Source organism: Nerophis lumbriciformis, linkage group LG28, assembly GCF_033978685.3.
Source record: "Nerophis lumbriciformis linkage group LG28, RoL_Nlum_v2.1, whole genome shotgun sequence".
Lineage (NCBI taxonomy): Eukaryota > Metazoa > Chordata > Actinopteri > Syngnathiformes > Syngnathidae > Nerophis > Nerophis lumbriciformis.
Window position 1 is genome coordinate 15,801,918 of NC_084575.2, and position 21,781 is coordinate 15,823,698.

At 38.2% G+C, this 21,781-nt stretch overlaps 1 protein-coding gene across 3 annotated transcripts in view; it reads left to right on the top strand.

Moving 5' to 3' along the window:
• LOC133570743 (phosphatidylinositol 5-phosphate 4-kinase type-2 gamma-like) overlaps positions 1 to 19,259 on the top strand; it is a 33,296-nt gene extending 14,037 nt beyond the window's left edge. The window contains exons 5-10 of one of the 3 annotated variants that reach the window (XM_061923439.2): positions 1,827 to 1,973; positions 3,519 to 3,557; positions 5,980 to 6,093; positions 14,858 to 15,116; positions 15,175 to 15,278; positions 18,142 to 19,259. In XM_061923439.2, coding sequence (XP_061779423.1) covers positions 1,827 to 1,973; positions 3,519 to 3,557; positions 5,980 to 6,093; positions 14,858 to 15,116; positions 15,175 to 15,278; positions 18,142 to 18,222 — 744 coding nt within the window. In that variant the 3' untranslated portion in view covers positions 18,223 to 19,259. Of the gene's footprint in view, positions 1 to 1,826; positions 1,974 to 3,518; positions 3,558 to 5,958; positions 6,094 to 14,857; positions 15,117 to 15,174; positions 15,279 to 18,141 lie in introns of all 3 variants that reach the window. The other 2 variants (XM_061923437.2, XM_061923438.2) reach the window with 2 other exon arrangements.
• Positions 19,260 to 21,781: the final 2,522 nt, after the last annotated feature.

A 21,781-nucleotide genomic window follows, 5' to 3' on the forward strand; every position in this document is an offset into this window, starting at 1 on the left:
CTTCACTACACACTGGCGTCACAATGTAAACAAACGTCATTGGTGGATCTACACCTAACATCCACTGTCATGATACCAAGTACAGGAGCGTATCTAGTCGATACTACTATGATTACGTTGATATTTTTTGGCATCACAACATCTTCTTTCGTCTTTTTTTAATGTATATTATGTTTATAAACTCAGGAAATATGTCTCTGGGCACATGAAGACTTTGAATATGACCAATTTTTGATCCTGTAACTACTTGGTATCGGATTGATACCCAAATTTGTGGTTTCATCTAAAACTAATGTAACATTTCTAAACAACAGAAGAATAAGTGATTATTACATTTTAACAGAAGTGTAGATTGAACATGTTAAAAGAGAAAGTAGATTAATAATGCATTTTCTACCACTTGTCCTTAATCATTTTGACAAAATAATAGAATGGAAAATATATGTTACTGCATATGTCAGCAGCTAAATTAGGAGCCTTTGTTTGCTTACTTACTAATAAAAGACAAGTTGTCTTGTATGTTCACTATTTTATTTAAGGACAAACTTGCAATAAGAAACATATGTTTAATGTACCGTGAGATTTTTTGTTAAAACAAAATCAATAATGCAATTTTTTGTGGTCCCCTTTATTTAGAAAAGCATCGAAAAATACCGAAAAGTATTAAAATACATTTTGGTACCGGTACCTGTACCAAAATATTGGCATCGGACAACACTAGTTAAGAGTATAAGGGTCCATTTGTACACTCTCAGTTACATTAACATTGATTTTATACATGTGGGCCCGTAGATATAAATGCCATTAAATGCAGCTTTGATGTAGCAAGCTACTTTTGCCGTGTAACTTGCTACAATTCTCCAGTGTTAGCTTCCCCTGTAGCTTGGCTACATTTATTCAAGAGTAACTTGTAGCTTATAATAATAATAATAATAATAGATTTTATTTGTAAAAAGCACTGACATTGAGCAAACAACCTCAAAGTGCTACAGTGTATTCATTTTTTTTTTAAATAAATAAATAAAAATAAAAAGATAATACAAATAAATACAAATAAAAACTAGAACAGCCTAATAGCTAGAACTAGTATGCATACATCTAAAAAAAGGCTTTAAAAAAAAGAAGGGTTTTAAAACCTTTTTTAAAAGCATCCACAGTCTGTGGTGTCCTCAGGTGGTCAGGGAGAGCGTTCTACAGACTGGGAGCGGTGGAGCAGAAAGCCCAGTCTCCCATTGTTCGTAGCTTTGTCCTCGGAGGTTGGAGGAGGTTAGCCTGTCCGGAGCGGAGGTGTCGTGTGGAGGATTTGGGGGTGAGTAGTTCTTTGAGGTAGAGGGGGGCATTTCCATGGAGGCACTGGTGGGTTAGTAGGGAGACTTTGTATTCAATCCTGTGTGGAACAGGAAGCCAGTGAAGGGATTTGAGAATTGGTGTGATATGGTCGTATTTCCGCACTCTCATCAGGATCCTAGCAGCACTATTCTGTATGTATTGCAGCTTCTGGATGTTCTTGCTGGAGATCCCGACAAGAAGTGCGTTGCAGTAGTCGGAGCTTAGTTTGCTCCATTTTCCAAGTAGCTTGCCCATCACTGGCCAATTGTCATAAGCGGTACATGACATAAAAATAAAACAAGAGCATGACTATGGCGTGTGGCCCCCTTATTTTTACACAGTGTGCTTGAATGTCTCATCTTGTGAACAGGACAGAGTGCAGACACAAAGAAATAATTTAAAATATGTAAATGTAAAAAAAAAAATCTAAATAATTACCATCGTGAATCAATTATTTTTTTTAACTAAGGTGTTTTTTTGATTGTGTGCTCATCCAGCATGTGGTCACCTGTCACGGCAGCACGCTGCTACCTCAGTTCCTGGCGATGTACAGAGTGACAGTGGAGAGTGACGACACCTACCTGCTGGTCATGAGGAACATGTTTAGCCACAGACTGCATGTACACAGGAAGTACGACCTCAAGGTAACGTCCATCTCATGTTGCCAGCGCCATTGGTAGTGTGGTGGTTCACGTAGGTGACCTTCATGCCACTTCGTTCATGCAACTGTGCTTTTTCCAGTGCTTACTAGTCAAGTAGAATAAAGCATAGATTATGCAATATCCTTCAGAATGTTGAGGATTTTGTCGCGATGACAGTATATAGTGTGCCAGACATTGGCAAATCTTTATTTTTCAGCACTACTTTTAAGGTTTGGCAGTTGTTTTGCAGTTTTTGCGATCATTCGAGCTGGCTTAATCATTTCATGCTCAAAGTCTAGATAGGACAGCTCTAGATTGAGTCTAATCTACTCTGAGTCTCGTGTACTGGAGCTGTCCAATCCACTTAGACTTGGATTTAGACTTAGACTTAGACAAACTTTATTGATCCACCAGGGTAATTGTTCCACACAGTAGCTCAGTTACAAAAGATGGAAAGGGTAAGGATGGAAAGGATAATGTAGGTATAAAGTAGACTAAAAATGTACCATAGTAGCAATATAAAATATAACCTATATGTAATATTATATATTATATATACTGTATATCAGGGGTTCCCCTAACTACGAGCCATGGGAAGTCCCAAGTTAAAAAAAGAAAACCTTTTTTCTTTTTTTAATTATAATTTTTTAAAATCTGTTCTTTCTAATCCATTTTCTACCGCTTGTTACTCTCAATGTCTCCTCAGGCAAATTATATTGTCTAAAAATGCAATTTCCCATCGATAACGTGACATCATCGCGCTCGGAACATATATATATATGTCTTAATAAGATTATCCAAAAAATAGTGCTCGATACCGTGGTAGAGCGCAATATATGTATGTGTGGGAAAAAATCACATACATCACAAGGCTTCTTTCAGAAACCAAAACCTGCGGAATACTACAGAACTCAGCAAACACATTTGGGACCTCAAAGACAATAATGTTGAATATTCAATAACATGGCAAATTCTTGCATCCAGCACACCTTACAATAGTGGTAATAAAAGATGTAACCTATGCTTGAAAGAGAAACTGTTTATTATATACCGTCCAGACCTGTCATCCCTCAACAAGCGCAGCGAAATTGTATCAGCATGCCGTCACAGACGGAAACACCTCCTAGGTAACACATGAGCCAATCACCACGCCCCTACGCCAGCCTGTACCTACGCACTCTGTGCCCTATATAAACCATGGTATGTGAATGCTTCTATTAAAATCTCCTGATGATTGAGGGAACCCCTCATGAAACAGGCCTGTAGAGATGAAGTAGTCTTGTGATTTTTTCCCACACATATATATATATATATATATATATATATATATATATATATATATATATATATATATATATATACAACTATGAGAAGCATAAATATATGAAAAGTGATGCAACGTGACAAGATCCAGTCCAATTAAATTATAGGGCGGATCGTTAAACATCGATATTTTGCCATCAGCTCTGTGAGGTCATGTGTGAGCCTAGGTCTAATTTAGCTTCACTAAGTAGAAGAGTCATGCTTTGTGGTCTTCCCTTTCCGCAGGGCTCTCTGGTGTCTCGCGAAGCAAGTTTTAAAGAGAAGGTGAGACCAGATGAGAGGACATGTCAGTCCTGCAAGAACGTATTAAAATTCATGCATGCATGATGATCCTGTCTCATCCTGGTGCATTAATAACGACAGCCGGAGTCAGCTTGATTTGCCTGCAACACACTGCCTTATTTTATTGATTATTGTTTGACAGGAGATACCCATGCAAGTGAAGGAAGACATCATTAGGTGGAAAAAGCAACAGAAATCTGAGATAGCAAGAACCATAGATGTGGTTTGATCTTAAAGCTCCCTAGTTATGCAAAATTGATCATATTTCTAACAGAAATGAACTCTATTTATGAGCGCAAAATATGAGGAAAATCTAAAATGTCCCTCACTTGTTTGATATACTTTACTTGCTGTGGCTTTTCATAACCTCGTAAAGGATAAAACCCAGCCCCCTAGTTAGCTTGTCTTGTTTAGGTCCACCACTTTTGTTTCGAACAGTGTTTTTCAACCACTGTGCCGCGGCACACTAGTATTTTTTGCAAACCAGTAATTATAGTTTGCAAATTATGTGTTGTTGTTGAGTGTCGGTGCTGTCTAGAGCTCAGCAGAGTAACCGTGTAATACTCCTGTAGCAGTTTGAACAATCAGTGTCGGACGTATTGCACTCAAAGGGTAGTATTGCACAGTAGGGTATTAGGGTAGGATATTGTATAGGGGTGAATTATTATTATAAGTTAGAGTTCAAGATGGTGACAGCTCTGGGAAAGAAGCTGTCTCTGAGCCTGTTTGTTCTGGTTCTGATGCACCTGTAGCGCCTGCCCGATGGTAGCAGGTCGAACAGGTGGAAGCCAGGGTGTGTGCTGTCGTTGGTGATGCTTTTTGCTCTGTTGAGGCAGCGGGAGTTGTGTAAATCCTTCAGGGAGGGGAGGGGGCAGCTGATGATTTTTTGTGCAGACTTTATGACCCTCTGAATCGCCCGTTTGTCTGCTTCAGTGCAGCTGGCGTACCACACTGTTATGCAGTAAGTCAGCAGGCACTCAACAGCTGAGCAATAGAAGATCATCTACATCCCTTGCGTACTCGGATCCTTTTCCGCACAGTAGCCATGTTGGTTTGGTGGACCACCCCTTCGTTTACTCTCGTTCAAAAGTTTCGTGACTGAATACAAACTATTGACTTCAATGTTTTAAGGTGTTTATTTCAGAAGATTCCGTCTGAATTCTAAATTGTACAAAACGCTAGAACAATTTAGCATCTTCAGAGCATGCTAAACCAAAGACTTGTGACGTACGTTGATGTTTCATTACGGTGGTTCAAACTCGGCAGTTTTGTGTGACTTTAGAGCGGACCTGGGCAAATTAAGGCCCATTCAGCTATTCAATCTGGCCCGCCGGACATTCCCAAATAATTTTTTTAGATCTTTAAGATGGAAACTGTAGCTGGCATTATGATGTGTAGTGATGTTTTCAAATGACCGTAAGTCTTGAACTATACAAAGTATTTCAATGGTTGGAATCTGCGCTTTTGCATGATATACTAGTTACTATGGTCATCTAAGTCACAGCAGGCACCAAGCAGTGTGGGTGGGGAGCGTTTCCACAGAGTGTTTCCAGAGCGGCCAGCCTGAAATGCGGGTGTCAGGGACAGACGCAGAAGGAGATTTTTACAACAAAGTTCTAAAGGTTAATGATATCTCAGATATATCAGATTGTAGGTGTTTTTTTTTTTACCCTTCGCGTCCATATTTCGCTGTGTTTGTTGCATTTCTGTTGCGTTTCGCTTGATTGTAAAATATATCGATCGAGATGGTGTGTGACGGTCATATGTTGTCAATATTCAGTGTTTTATCATTCATAGTTAATATTGTAAATCCCACATTCTTTATTTTCATGTACATTCTGGGTGTCTCATTCAGTAAAAAAATGTAAAATTCCATTTCGTTTTTAAAGGCGGTCTGTCATAATGTTTTTAGCATTCAATCAGACATTATTGTGAGGTTTAGTATTAGTGTTCCTGAAAATAGGTATACCGGCCCCCAGACACATTTTTTTCTCTAAATTTGGCCCCCCGAGTCAAAGTAATTGCCCATGACTGCTTTAGAGGCTTATATAGCAATAGCACATACAAAGACAATCAAGCTTTGCTACACATCTTAAACGTGTGCGCTGTAATTTTTATAATTTTGTTTTTCTTCAAGGAATACGCTTACCTAGCAGGATGTTGCTGTTAAAATGTGTAATGCGTAACTATGCTCGTGTTAGCATTAAAGTTACAGACACACAAAATGGGTTTTCCCCAGTCGGGCTTACGAAAAGCACTTTTTAACTGTTTAAATTCCAGAATCAGGACTAGATTTTGGAAATCACACGTCTAATACCCTACAAAATTTGTACAACACAATTTCAAAATTGTCTGAAAATGAAGGGCAAGCCAAATAAAACAGTCAGTGTCCTGTGTTTTGCAGGTCAAGGAGCTTCCCACCTTCAAGGATGTTGACTTCATGAACAACATGCAGAAGATTTATGTGTCTGATGAGCAGAAGGAGATCATCATGGACAAGCTGAGTAGAGATATTGAGGTAGGAAAGATACTGATATTTAGATTTTGTTTACTGCAAAAATTCTAAGCGAGATTAAATATTGGAAATCAGTTACATGCACTGACCTTCACAGCAGGTGAGGCATTAATGCCTTTGGAGGTTGTTTTTTTTTAAACTTTAAATTGATATGCTCTAAGCACTTACAGGTTGCTCATTAAGATGATAATAATTTAAAGAAAACATTGTTTTAATCAAATACTTCATCTCCATTTTGTCTGAAAGTCCAGTTCAGAGAAGTATTTGATCACGGCTGTATAATTTTCCATATTGGCAGCTGCATTCATTTATTCATTCATTCATTCCTCGAGCACCCATGTCAACCTCAAAGCCCGGGGGCCAGATCCAGCCCGACACTTAGATGTAGACTTAGACTTAGACTTAGACTTCCCTTTTATTGTCATTCAAATATGAACTTTACAGCACAGATAAGAACGAAACTTCGCTACATAAGCTCATGGTAGTGTAGGATAAAAAAGCAATAAGGTGCTTGTATAAATAAATAAATAAATATATATAAATAATATATAAATATATATAAATAATATATAAATATATATATAAAATAAATAAATATATATAAATATATATAAATAACACGTCATTTAATGTGGCCGGAAAGCCTGGGAATAACGTGGATACTTCATCTTTTTTACTAAATGTTTTCATTATTTCCATTTTGACAGAAAAAAATGTATGTAATACATGAAATTTCATGTTTTAAACTTTGATATATATATATAAAAATATTAAATTGTTATTGGTGTGAATCTTTGGGCACATCGCCATTCGATTCCAATTCTCGGGGTGAGGATTTGATTCATAATCGATACTCGATTCAGCGCAATTCTCGATTCAAACTGATTTTTGCAATGTATTATTTGGTATAAAAATAACAACACCTTAACAAAACAGCTTACAGGTTACAACACCTCCTTTTGGTTGCTGACATATGATATCATACTTGCCAACCCTCCCGAATTTTCCGGGAGACTCACGAATTTCAGTGCCTCTCCCGAAAATCTCCCGGGACAACAATTGTCCCGAAAATCTCCCGATTTCCAGCCGGACGTCTATATTGGGGGCGTGCCTTAAAGGCACTGCCTTTAGCGTCGTCTCTCACCTGAAAAGGAGACTATTATATATATGTGTCCATTATCCATAGGTTTATCCATAACCCATAAAGTAGGCAGGCATGGAGCTATTTCTCAGCGTGTGTTTATTCCAGCCGGCACGTTAATACTGTAGCGGCTGGCTACGGGGTGTTAGCCAATGACTGTGGCCGGGGGGCGGGACTTCCGGGAGAGCTAGGGAAGTGACGTTGTTAATAGGAAGTGGGTGTTCGAGTTTTGCCGGGAAAAGGGAAAGACACACATTGGAGCTGCCTTTAGTGTCCTCTCACCTGAAAAGGAGACTATTATATATGTCTCCGATATCCATAGGTTTATCTATAACCCATAACACTGTGGCCGAATGGATATAGTCTCTCATGAACGGTCAGAGAAGCACAAGGCGGCGACAACACAGTACTATGGGCCACCTTGCAAGCAACATTCTGTTCTCATTTGCGGATATTTTCAACAAATCCGTGAAGGATATGTTCCCGGATTCAGAGATCGCTCGCCACTACTCAAATGGCAGAACAAAAGCTACTCAAATAGTGAAAGGTAAGTGTTTTTTTTTTTTTTAAAGGGGAACATTATCACCAGACCTATGTAAGCGTCAATACCTTGATGTTGCAAAAAAAAGACCATATATTTTTTCAAGAAATAGGACGTTTGTTCCGCACACTTTACCGACGAAAGCTATGCTACGACAGAGATGGCAAGAATGTGTGGATATCCTGCGACACTCAAAGCAGATGCATTTCCAATGATAAAGTCAAAGAAATCTGCCGCCAGACCCCCAGGAAAAGAGAGCGGATGAGGGTATGTCTACAGAATATATTAATTGATGAAAACTGGGCTGTCTGCACTCTCAAAGTGCATGTTGTTGCCAAATGTATTTCATATGCTGTAAACCTAGTTCATAGTTGCTAGTTTCCTTTAATGCCAAACAAACACATACCAATTGTTGGTTAGAAGGTGATCGCCGAATTTGTCCTCGCTTTCTCCCGTGTCGCTGGCTGTCGTGTCGTTTTCGTCGGTTTTGCTTGCATACGGTTCAAACCGATATGGCTCAATAGCTTCAGTTTCTTCTTCAATTTCTGCCTCCACACTACAATCATCCGTTTCAATACATGCGTAATCTGTTGAATCGCTTAAGCCGCTGAAATCCGAGTCTGAATCCGAGCTAATGTCGCTATACATTGCTGTTCTAGCCGCCATGTTTGTTTGTATCGGCATCACTATGTGACGTCACAGGAAAATGGACGGGTGTATATAACGATGGTTAAAATCAGGCACTTTGAAGCTTTTTTTAGGGATATTGCGTGATGGGTAAAATTTTGAAAAAAACTTCGAAAAATAAAATAAGCCACTGGGAACTGATTTTTAATGGTTTTAACCCTTCTGAAATTGTGATAATGTTCCCCTTTAAAGTAAGCAGCAAGTACAGTACAGTTAGTAGAACAACTGTGTTTTCATTACTGTACTATATATATATATATATATATATATATATATATATATATATATGTATATATATAAGAAATACTTTAATTTCAGTGAATTCTAGCTATAAATATACTCCTCCCCCTTAACCCCGCCCCCCTCCCCCCGACCACGCCCACCCCCACCCCCCCAATCTCCCGAATTCGGAGGTCTCAAAGTTGGCAAGTATGCATGACACATACGTACATGCACCAAGTAAGCATAAAAATGGAATGCATTTTTTAAAATTATTATTAATTTGCCCCCCCCAAAAAATCAGGATTCGAATAGGATAAAAATAAATTTTTTAGCACCCTAATTATTATATACTAGGGGTGTAACGGTACGTGTATTTGTATTGAACCATTTCAGTACGGGGGTTTCGGTTCGGTTCGGAGGTGTACCGAACGAGTTTCCACACGAACATATTAAGTAGCCAAAAGCTAATGTCTTAACAAGCTGCTCAGCGTTCTGCCTATGTCTCTGTCAGTACTCTACTTTTTGCGGTGTGTGTTTGTGCGTGTGTGTGTGTGTGTGTGTGTGTGCGTGCGTGCGTGTGTGTATTACGGACAGCAAAGCCCTGTCTGTCTGTTATTTCACTTTACCTTTTTCTGTGTTGATTGAGCTGTGTTGAAGCAGCAAAAAAGGACATTATGTTAAATGAAGAGTTTCTGTCTCTGATAGTTGATATAATAATGTAAGTGCATCATTAAGCCTACATGAACTCCATAGTGTTCTATTGCTATTGTACTATTTTTTCAGCTATAGTTACATTAATCATTAGTAATGGAGCAGCCTAGTTTTGAATGGTAGGGTCCCTGCTATCACATGTTGACAAAAATATAACATTTACATAATAAAAATCAACGACAGGCTTCCCAAATGCTGTAATAAATTAAGCATGATGAGTTGACTTGAAACTGTTTAATGTTGCACTTTTTATATGTAGAAGAACAGTTGACAGTTTAATGTTGATTAACATGGGCAGAATTATTATAGTGTTCCCAATGTTGAAACGATAAAGCCATTGTTTACAAATTTGGTAAATAAATAACCAAAAAATTTATATTTTGTTGTTTTCTTACTGTACCGAAAATGAACCGAACCGTGACCTCTAAACCGAGGTACGTACCGAACCGAAATTTTTGTGTACCGTTACACCCCTATTATATACCGTATGATAGTTTGTAAAAATAACAATAAATACTTAAATATCTGCTTGTCACCTGGACTTACAGTCGTGGTCAAAAGTTTACATACACTTGTAAAGAACATAATGTCATGGCTGTCTTGAGTTTCCAATAATTTCTACAACTCTTATTTTTTTGTGATAGAGTGATGATTGGAGCACATACTTGTTGGTCACAAACAACATTCATGAAGTTTGGTTCGTTTATGAATTTATTATGGGTCTACTGAAAATGTGACCAAATCTGCTTCCAGATTATTGGAAACTCACCACAGCCATGACATTATGTTATTTGTGTATGTAAACTTTTGACCACGACTGTAATTTCAAAGCAAGTTATCCATCAATTTTATCCATCAAATAACCAAATGCATAGGCGATAAAATAATGAGGCGATTATACTTTTGTATTCTTATATTCACTGTTACAAGCGGCCCTCTGATGGCAGCCATGACTGCGATGTGGCCCTCGGTGAAAACAAGTTTGACACCCCTGCCTTAGAGCATTAAAACAACATTATTGCATCTGACAAAAAAATAACCTACAAACGCTGGCCTACTCGCTGATAAAGCACAGTAGCAACATGTGTCTGCTAGCTCGCGATCGCCCCCACTTCTCAGTGTGGCGAGTTAGAGTACTACAAGAGGCTCTGGACTACAGAGCCAACAGCGTCTCTTTCCTTTATAGTTCGATTATCACGACTACGTAGACAAAACACTTACATATAAAACTGTCAGGTTCAAACACTGATGACATCTATTAAACAGACAAGAAGCAAGGAATCATGCAGAGACAGAGTTACATTTTGCTCAATGAGGAGAGACGTTATTGGGCTGTACTCTAGTTACAGATCCAAACTACGCTCTAAAATCCTGCCCACGTGCTTCCTCTATTTGGTAGGTCCCTGGTTACATCACTGAGGCTGTCGCTGAGGGAAGGGGATCTCAACACCCCCAGTTAGACACAATATATGACTATTGATGAAATGCAAATGTGTTGACACTCGTGATATCGCCCTGTCTCTGCTCTGTCTGCGTCACGGCACTCGGTGTTCCTTTGGCAGTCAGCAGGCCGATTCAGGGTCTGAAAACACTGATACGAGACGACTCGCTTTGCAAAGATAGAAAAGTACAACTTCAGCACAATTGATAATAACTATAGCAACGGCCTTTAAGCATAAGAGTTGTGTGATAACTTACACATAATTATTCTAACAAAAACATTCAACAGGCTGTAGATTGTACAGTGCACAAACTTGAAATTCATGGTGTAAAAATGTCTCATCAACCATTATTTAGGCAACATTGTGACAAGCAGACCAGCCAGTAAGTAAACCACGCCCTCAGCCTCTTCTGTTTTCCACACACACGCATGAACGAGAAGCGAAACAATACCTAAAAACCTCATGTCCACATAATGTATCTGTAGAAGTTGCTTCCTAGCAGTTCCACTGTACACACGTCACCGAAGCCAGGCGTGCAGTTTTTAACAAAGTTTTAATGCTCAACAATGAATCAAAAAGTATTTTCAGAAGTCCGTGACTTTTCAGTCTCTCCCAGTCCTTCTCTCCTCCCCTGCTCTCGGCCGCTTACAGTTAAAGACAACAGATGATTAGATTAACACGTACCACCTGTGAAATCTAATCACCTGTCAGCTGTGTCTCGCCGTCAGCACATGCCCCGCCCCCATCCGATGGTGCTCGTCCTCAGCACCGTAGACCGAGGCGGTGACCTTTGCTCCTGCCGGCGGGCCGGCCACACCTCCCCCCACAGTATCAAATATAACCAGGGTATTCGCGGGGTCTTAAAAAGTCTAAAAAAGTCTTAAATCCAATCATTTGAATTCAAGGCCTTAAAATGTCTAAAATTCTCCTAAAATCTCATAAAAGGTCTTATATACGATTTTGAAAGGTCTTAAAAATCGATTGACCTTACTTTTATTTAAAACATGCATAAACTTCAGTCTTGCTTTAAAATGTTATATATTATATAAATGTTATATATATATATATATATATATATTAAATATAACTACACAGCGGAACTAACTGTGCTGCCCGGTCAAAATTTATCGAACACCACCAGCATTGCTGTGCGCGCGCAGCTGTGTGTTGGCAATTTAGTTAGTATAGCAGCGGAGAACATTTTTTAACGACAGCCCACAGCAAAGCCAAATTACTTGCTTACGATGGGTAAGTAAAAGTTCAACGATTTGAGTCTCCTGAACGATCAATTTGAAGCCGGTGGATTGAAACGTAGAAAGTGTTTAGTACCCAGATGTGCAGCCATCGAGGAGGGAAGACAACTTCAGATTGTTTTCTCTGTTTAAAAATAGAACAAGCACATTCTGAAAATGTACAAATCAAAATGTTGTTGGGGTTTGTTTTACACTTACATGTTGCGGTTAATAGTATTCTATCTTTATTTGTTGTTATTTATACTTTCTGAATAAATTATGTGATAATGTTCATTTTCAATCTATTAAGGTAAAAAAAGTATATCAAAATCAAATTACAGGATGTTATTTATGTAGTTTGCTCATTTTCCTCGACTGGTGCACTAACATCTTGTGGTTTATTTTTTTTTTTTACATATGTAGCATCATCTACAAAGATACAAAGAATTGCTATTGCGACATCTAGTGGACACATTTAGAACAGCAGTTTTTTTAATTAAAACATTTCGGCTCATTTTTATACTTAGCAAACTCATTCCGTGGGCCGGATAAAACCTGTTCGCGGGCCTGATCCGGCCCTCGGGCCGTTCGTTTGACACCCCTGGGTTAAGCAAAGAAATCAAACAATGTACTAATATGATCCAATTCAAGAAACTCTTCAAACTCAAAGTGTTTACAAAGTACAAAGAAGAAGCACCATGATAAATTGAATTTATTACATCCATCCATTCATTTTCTAGATAATCTTATTTATCTCACCATATGAAATGTAACCTAATTATTATTTATAGGGATGTTCGATAGTGGCTTTTTGCCGATATCCGATATTCCGATATTGTCCAACTCTTTAATTACCGATACAGATATCAATCGATACCGATATATACAGTCGTGGAATTAACACATTATTATGCCTAATTTGGACAACCATGTATGGTGAAGATAAGGTCCTTTTTAAAAAAAAAAATTAATAATATTAAATAAGATAAATAAATTAAATCAATTAAAAACATTTTCTTGAATAAAAAAGAAAGTAAAACAATATACAACTGTTACATAGAAACTAGTAATTAATGAAAATGAGTAAAATTAACTGCTAAAGGTTAATACTATTAGTGGACCAGCAGCACGCACAATAATGTGTGCTTACGGACTGTATCCCTTGCAGACTGATGGTTTGACAAAAACAGACTATCTTTGAATCTCGGTAAAACTAAAATAATGCTATTTGGTAACAGTAGAAAAGAGCATCATACACGAATACAAATAGACGGAGTAGACATCGAAAGGGTAAAAGAAACCAGATTTTTGGGAGTATTAATAGATGATCAAATTAACTGGAAATCCCATATACAAAACATACAACATAAGGTGGCAAAAATCATTTCAATAATGAATAAAGCAAAATACGTCCTGGGCCAAAAATCACTTCATATTCTCTACTGCTCGCTAGTATTACCATATCTGAGTTATTGTGCAGAAATATGGGGAAATAACTACAAATGTGCGCTACATTCGCTAACCGTGTTACAAAAAAGATCAGTTAGAATAATACATAATGTTGGATATAGAGAACATACAAACACTTTATTTATTGAGTCAAAAATATTAAAGTTCGGTGATTTGGTAAAATTGCAAACAGCTAAAATGATGTACAAAGCAAACTATAACCTGCTACCAAAGAATGTACAACAATTCTTCTCAACTAAAGAGGAGAAATATAACCTTAGAGGAAAAAATAATTTAAAACATTTATATGCACGTACAACACTTAGAACTTTTAGCATATCAGTACGGTATGTGGAATTAAATTATGGAATGGATTTAGTAAAGAAGTTAAAAATTGTACTCATATGATCCAGTTCAAGAGGTTGTTCAAAATAATAGTGCTTACAAAGTACAAAGAAGAAGAATTATGAGAAATATTTCCAACCTTATTGGAAATAAGATATTCTTCATCTCAGTATGCTAATAATGACTGAATTAATTAATTAAATATCACAAAACTGTTGTGTATACTAATTCATAGATGTTATTTTTTATATAAAAAGGTCAGTAAATGATTCTATATATTTGTAAACGCTCTGAAGTGGGAAAGGAGTAGGATTAAATAAGCTTTGCTTCTTCCTACTCCTTTTCGGGCATGATGTAAAATGAAATGATATGAAATTGTGTGATGTATTATGCTGTAAGTGTGTTCATGTTCAAAATAAACTAAAGAAAGAAAAAAGAAAGACTGTATTGATATATATTGATATATAATGTAGGAACCAGAATATTAATAACAGAAAGAAACAACCCTTTTGTGTGAATGAGTGTAAATGGGGGAGGGAGGTTTTTTGGGTTGGTGCACTAATTGTAGGTGTATCTTGTGTTTTTTATGTTGATTTAATAAAAATAAAAAACAAACAAAAAAAAAACAAACGATACCGATAATACAAAAAAACGATACCGATATTTTCCGATATTACATTTTAAAGCATTTATCGACATCTCTAATTATTTATATATTTATTTTTAATGTTCTTACTAATGGAGTATATTGTGAATACATTGAGAACAGGAAGTGCACAAAAGTGATAGCATCTGCTATGTAAAAGAAAAGGGGTAGGATTAAATAAGCTATGCTTCTTCCTACTCCTTTTCGAACATGTTGAATAGAGAAACTGGAAATTGTGATGCATCATGTTGTATGCAAGCATGTTCCAAATAAACTCAAACTCAACTACTGTATGTCCCTCATCATTGACTTTGCCATATACGACAATCCAAATGTGGTCTCGTTCCGCAGTTCCTGGCGCGTATGAGAATCATGGACTACAGCCTTCTGCTGGGCATCCATGATGTGCAGCGAGCCGAGAAGGAGGAGGAGGACATGGGGACGGAGTCGTCCGGCGCTGAAGAAGAGCCGGACGAAGTCGTCTCAGCTGTTGCTCCCATGAGCTCCACCTCCCCTGAAGGCATCGCTGGATACATGAGCTCCTTCAAAGCCATGGGCCCCGGGGAGTTTGACCCTTATGTGGACGTCTACGCCGTAGAGAGCGCTGTAGGTGAGTTCTATAAGGGAGATGTTTAACGATAAAAACCCTGACGCGGCCTCTCATGTAGGTGCGCCACAGAGGGAAGTGTACTTCATGGGTCTGATTGACGTTCTCACGCAGTACGACACCAAGAAGAAAGCTGCTCATGCTGCCAAGGCTGTCAAACATGGGGTGAGAGTCAGTGTAGTGTTGTCCCGATACCAATATTTTGGTACCGGTGCCAAAATTATTTCGATACTTTTCGGTACTTTTCTAAATAAAGGTGACCACAAAAAATTGCATTATTGGCTTTATTTTGACAAAAAAATCTTACGGTACATTAAACATATGTTTCTTATTGCAAGTTTGTCCTTAAATAAAATAGTGAACGTAACTTTTAGTAGTAAGCATACTTGCCAACCTTGAGACCTCCGATTTCGGGAGGTGGGGGGTGGGGGCGTGGTTGGGGGCGGGTCTAAGAGGGGAGGAGTATATTTACAGCTAGAATTCACCAAGTCAAGTATTTCATATATATGTGTATATATATATATATATATATATATATATATATATATATATATATATATATATATAAGAAATACTTGACTTTCAGTGAATTCTAGCTATATATATATATATTTATGTTATTATATATATATATATATATATATATATATATATATATAAATAAAAGAAATACTTGAATTTCAGTGTTCATTTATTTACACATATACACACACATAACTCATCTACTCATTGTTGAGTTAAGGGTTGAATTGTCCATCCTTGTTCTATTCTCTGTCACTATTTTTCTAACCATGCTGAACACCCTTTCGCAGGTACCCAGAAAGGTTTTGAGTACCACCAAAAAAACTGAATCTCTGAAGACAGTATACAAATTTGTGTTAAAGGTGTACAAATACTGTTTGTATAATAAGCATGTTATTTTTTTTTACAAATGAAGGTTAAGAGTTCAGTACTAAAAAAAAAAAAAGAAAGTTTTTTAATTGAGCTGCTGCATTTTTTGGTTGGGTTGTTTATTTATTTTGAGTAACTTCTATACATTTCTAAAAGGGGAGTAATGTCATAGAGTGATCTATGTTTGTCTGTTGCCATCTCCTGGTGAATGTTGGCTATAGCGTACTGGGGTTACTTTTTGGTTGGCCAACGATTTACGTGGTGTTGCGCACCTGACGTCACTCAGGTCCGCATGGAGCTGGAGGGGGCGTGGCTTCCAGCTCTGCCTGAATTTCGGGAGAAAATTTGTCCCGGGAGGTTTTCGGGAGAGGCGCTGAATTTCGGGAGTCTCCCGGAAAATCCGGCAGGGTTGGCAAGTATGGTAGTAAGTAAGCAAACAAAGACTCCTAATTTAGCTGCTGACATATGCAGTAACATATTGTGTCATTTTCCATTCTATTATTTTGTCAAAATTATTAAGGACAAGTGGTAGAAAATGAATTATTAATCTACTTGTTCATTTACTGTTAATATCTGCTTACTTTTTCTTCTAACATGTTCTATCTACACTTCTGTTAAAATGTAATAATCACTTATTCTTCTGTTGTTTGGATACTTTACAATAGTTTTGGATGATACCACAAATTTGGGTAACAATCCGATACCAAGTAGTTACAGGATCATACATTGGTCATATTCAAAGTCCTCATGTGTCCAGGAACGTATTTCCTGAGTTTATTAAACATAATATACATTTCAAAAAAGATGTGACGCCAAAAAATATCGACTTGATACGCTACTGTACTTGGTATCATTACAGTGGATGTTAGGTGTAGGTCCACCAATGGCGTTTGTTTACATTTTGAGCTACGGTGTGTAGTGAAGCATGTTTAGCTATTCCTCGTCCTGCAGGGATGATACTTGTAAGAAACTTACTTTATTTGTCGCCATGAAGGCGAGGATTAGTGATTTAGAAGTAGCTAAAACACTGCCGACTGCGGCTGGACTTTAGCCGCAAGCTAGCTAGCCATGTCTTAAAGTAGTTGTCCCCAACTACCGGGCCGTGGATCGATTGGTACCAGGCTGCACAAGAAATAAAAAAATTAAAAATATAATAAAATAAATAAAAAATTTAATTAAATCATTCTGTTATTAATATTCTGGTTCCTACATTATATATCAATATATATCAATACAGTCTGCAGGGATACAGTCCGTAAGCACACATGATTGTATTTTTTTATGACAAAAACAAATACAAATGTATTTTCGAGCGTTGACCGGTCCGCAGTTACAAAAAGGTTGGGGACCACTGTCTTAAAGCATCTCTTCTTGAGGGCGTTTCAGTGTTACAACTTCACCTTTATCGTTATTTTTTAAACCAAAACGCCTCCGTTCTCCCTTTTCTGTCTACACACTGTGTCTGCTTGTAAGTACTCTGCCGAACATGCTCGTAAACCAGAAATGACGCGACGTGACGACGCCGGGGACCGGTATTTTTCAAAGGCGGTATAGTACCGAATATGATTCATTAGTATCGTGGTACTATACTAATACCGATATACCGTACAACCTTAGAAAAGATGTGTTAAATCTGTGTTCTGGCAATGCTTACTTAATGGGGACATCGCTCTGTTTACACAGTCACCTTTAGGGGACCTCTGACGGTATGGGGACAAAAAAACAGGTCCTTTTTAAATGATAGTCAGATCCATTCTGAAGATGCCTAAGTGATTTTTAAGATTTGGCCCATAAAACATGTTTACTGGTTAGTTTGAGTGTGAGACATTTGCACAGCAGCCCGGGTTAGTACAAATGTGTGTGAATTATGCAAAATTATTTAAATTTGGTCCCCATGAACCATATTAACTCTTTTTCCCCCAGGGTCCCCAGTAAGAATGATCAGCACATTACTTCATCAATCCAGAGATTTAAAGACGTGTATGAGCTAACTGGGCCGTGGCCATTTTACCAAAAAATGTTTATACCTCCACAACCTGTAGAAAGGGTGGTCCCCACAAGTGATGATCAAAAACTTGGTCCCCATTCCAAATGATAACCAGTATGTGTGTGGGTGTGTGTGTGTGTGTGTTTGCAGGCGGGAGCAGAAATCTCCACAATTCACCCCGAGCAGTACGCCAAACGCTTGAGGGAGTTCATCACCAAGATCTTTGCCTGATAGTGCAAACTTGCACACGCGCGGTGTCACCGTGCGCCATATCTTGCTTCTTCACGTACTGTACCTTGCCTTTAAAGTCATGGTTCGCTTCACTTCGGGTACACTAAGGGAATACAAGTAAAAACATGCTTAGATTTTGTGTGTAAACAGCTTTAAGGATTTAAAAAGACTAAACATTGCAATAATTTATGGTAAATTCTCCCTTAAAGGGGAACTGCAGTTTTTTGTGGGGAATTTGGCCTATCATTCGCAATCTTTATGTAAGCATATGTTTTTCTTCTATTATGCATTCTAAGTCGTTAAATACGACACGTACGAGCTGGCTAACAATGAAGCTAATTGGAGTACACTATTCCGCCCGTAAAAACCCTCTCAAAACATCCAAAAACTACCAACAATGCTCAATATACGTTTCATCCATCCATCCATTCATTTTCTACCGCTTGTCCTTCTAGGGCAGGGGTGTCAAACTCAAATACAGAGTGGGCCAAAATTTAAAACTGAACAAAGCCGCGGGCCAAGGTTGAACAAATTAACATTTTGATAGGGACCCAAACAAGTTTTGCATTGAATATTGAACAAGCAAGGCTTGTATAACTTTATAGTGACATGCAAAATCGAGTTTCAAATATTAATAATAATAATTAAAAAATATCAATGGCATATCAAATACAATTTAAATAAAAATTGAATGCCTCTTTTCTATTTGCAGCCTTCTGAGGTAAATATCAACATGAACTTTTTCCACAAGCTAATAAATTTGAAAATAAAATAACAATGAATAAACCAACCATTCAGCACTTTAAACTGCTCAGTTTGCAACACACTGATCTAATCTGATGTGCCCAAGCCAGATACCTGCCATCTTTTCTTAGATGCTAGTTCATTAATGTCGGGGCTCAGGCTTTGAGCTGAGGCAACCTTCATTATCGAACGAAGTTGTTCATCAGTCATTATATCTCGTAGTCTTCAAGGTACTGCCTTTAACGTATTCTACGAGCTGTCGTCACGTCCGCTTTTCATCCATTCTAACAACGTGCCGGCCCAGTCACAAGATATGTGCGGCTTCTGTACGCACACACACGTGAATGCAACGCATACTTGATCAACAGCGATACAGGTTACACTGAGGGTGGGCGTATAAACAATTTTAACACTGTTCGAAATATACGCCACACTGTGAATCCACACCAAACAAGAATGACAAACACATTTCGGGAGAACATTCGTACCGTAACACAACAGAACAAATACCCAGAACCCTTTGCTGCACTAACTCTTCTGGGACGCTACAAAATACACCCCCCCCCCTCCCCCCCACTCACACACACCTTGTAGCATCCCGGAAGATTTAGTGCTGCAAAGTGTTCTGGGTGTTTGTTCTGTTGTGTTTATGTTGTGTTACGGTGCGGATGTTCTCCCGAAATGTGTTTGTCATTCTTGTTTGGTGTGGGTTCACAGTGTGGCGTATATTTCTAACAGTGTTAAAGTTGTTTATACGGCCACCCTCAGTGTAACCTGTATCGCTGTTGATCAAGTATGAATTGCATTCACCTGTGTGTGCGTGTAGAAGCCACACATATTATGTGACTGGGCCAGCACTCGTTGGACTGAATGAAAAGCGGACGTGACGATTTTCGGGAGGAGCACTGAAATTTGGGAGTCTCCCGGGAGGGTTGGCAAGTATGAGAATTAGCGGTGAATGCGGTGTACCGCGGCACCGCCGCTGTATATAATCGGCGGGCTAGCTCTAGTGTTAATTTGATATTGCCTCAAAGGCCAAATGAAATTACACGGCCAAATTTGGCCCGCGGGCCAGAGTTTGACACCCATGCTCTAGGGGTTGCAGGGGTGCTAGAGCCTATGTGGAGCCTATGCCAGCTGCACTTGGGCGCAACTTACATCTCGTGATCTGCTTATTAACCAAGTATTAGCGATATTATATATGTAGCTGAGATAGGCTCCAGCACCCCCCGTGACCCTGAAAATGGATGGATGGATATATATATATATATATATTTTATATATATATATATATATATATATATATTTTATATATATATATATATATATATATATATATATATATATATATATATATATATTAGTACAGGCCAAAAGTTTGGACACACCTTCTCATTACAATGCATTTTCTTTATTTTCATGACTATTTACATTGTAGATTGTCACTGAAGGCATCAAAACTATGACACCTGTGAAGTGAAAACCATTTCAGGTGACTCCCTCTTGAAGCTCATTGAGAGAATGCCAAGAGTGTGCGAAAAAGTAATCAGAGCAAACGGTGGCTATTTTGAAGAAACTAGAATATAAAACGTGTTCAGTTATTTCACCTTTTTTTGTTAAGTACATAACTCCACATGTGTTCATTCATAGTTTTGATGCCTTCAGTGACAATCTACAATGTAAATAGTCATGAAAATAAAGAAAACGCATTGAATAAGGAGAAGGTGTGTCCAAACTTTTGATCTGTACTGTATATTGCAATGTGGTGACATAAATGATGGTATTTTGAGAGGTAATCATTGAAGTCAGACATCACTGAAGGCCTAGGTGGGAAATGCACGGCCCGCCACTGGTCATTGGGGTATTGTTTTTAACTTTGTAAAACACTTTGCACTTGCATTTCTTTTATGTATAAAAAGCGCTTTATAAATAAAGTTTGATTGATTGATTTGTTCCACAATATTTGTTCAGATCCTGTGCTATTTGAGGCTAAGGTTACAAGGAACACTTAAAATATTATAACTAGAGATATCCGATATTCCGATATTGTCCAACTCTTAATTACCGATTCCTATATCAACCGATACCGATACATACAGTCGTGGAATTAACACATTATTATGCCTAATTTTGTTGTGATGCCCCGCTGGATGCACTAAACAATGTAACAAGGTTTTCCAAAATAAATCAACTCAAGTTATGGAAAAAAGTGCCAACATGGCACTGCCATATTTATTATTGAAGTCACAAAGTGCATTATTTTTTTTAACATGCCTCAAAACAGCAGCTTGGAATTTGGGACATGCTCTCCCTGAGAGAGCATGAGGAGGTTGAGGTGGGCGGGGTTGAGGTGGGGGTAGGGCGGGGGGTGTATATTGTAGCGTCCCGGAAGAGTTAGTGCTGCAAGGGGTTCTGGGTATTTGTTCTGTTGTGTTTATGTTGTGTTACGGTGCGAATGTTCTCCCGAAATGTGTTTGTCATTCTTGTTTGGTGTGGGTTCACAGTGTGGCGCATATTTGTAACAGTGTTAAACTTGTTTATACGGCCACCCTCTGTGACCTGTATGGCTGTTGACCAATGCATTCACTTGTGTGTGTGAAAAGCCGTATATATTATGTGATTGGGCCGGCACGCAAAGGCAGTGCCTTTAAGGTTTATTGGCGCTCTGTACTTCTCCCTACATCCGTGTACCACTCCGTACAGCGGCGTTTTAAAAATTCATACATTTTACTTTTGGAAACCGATACAGATAATTTCCGATATTGCATTTTAAAGCATTTATCGGCCGATAATACTAGCAGTCCGATATTATCGG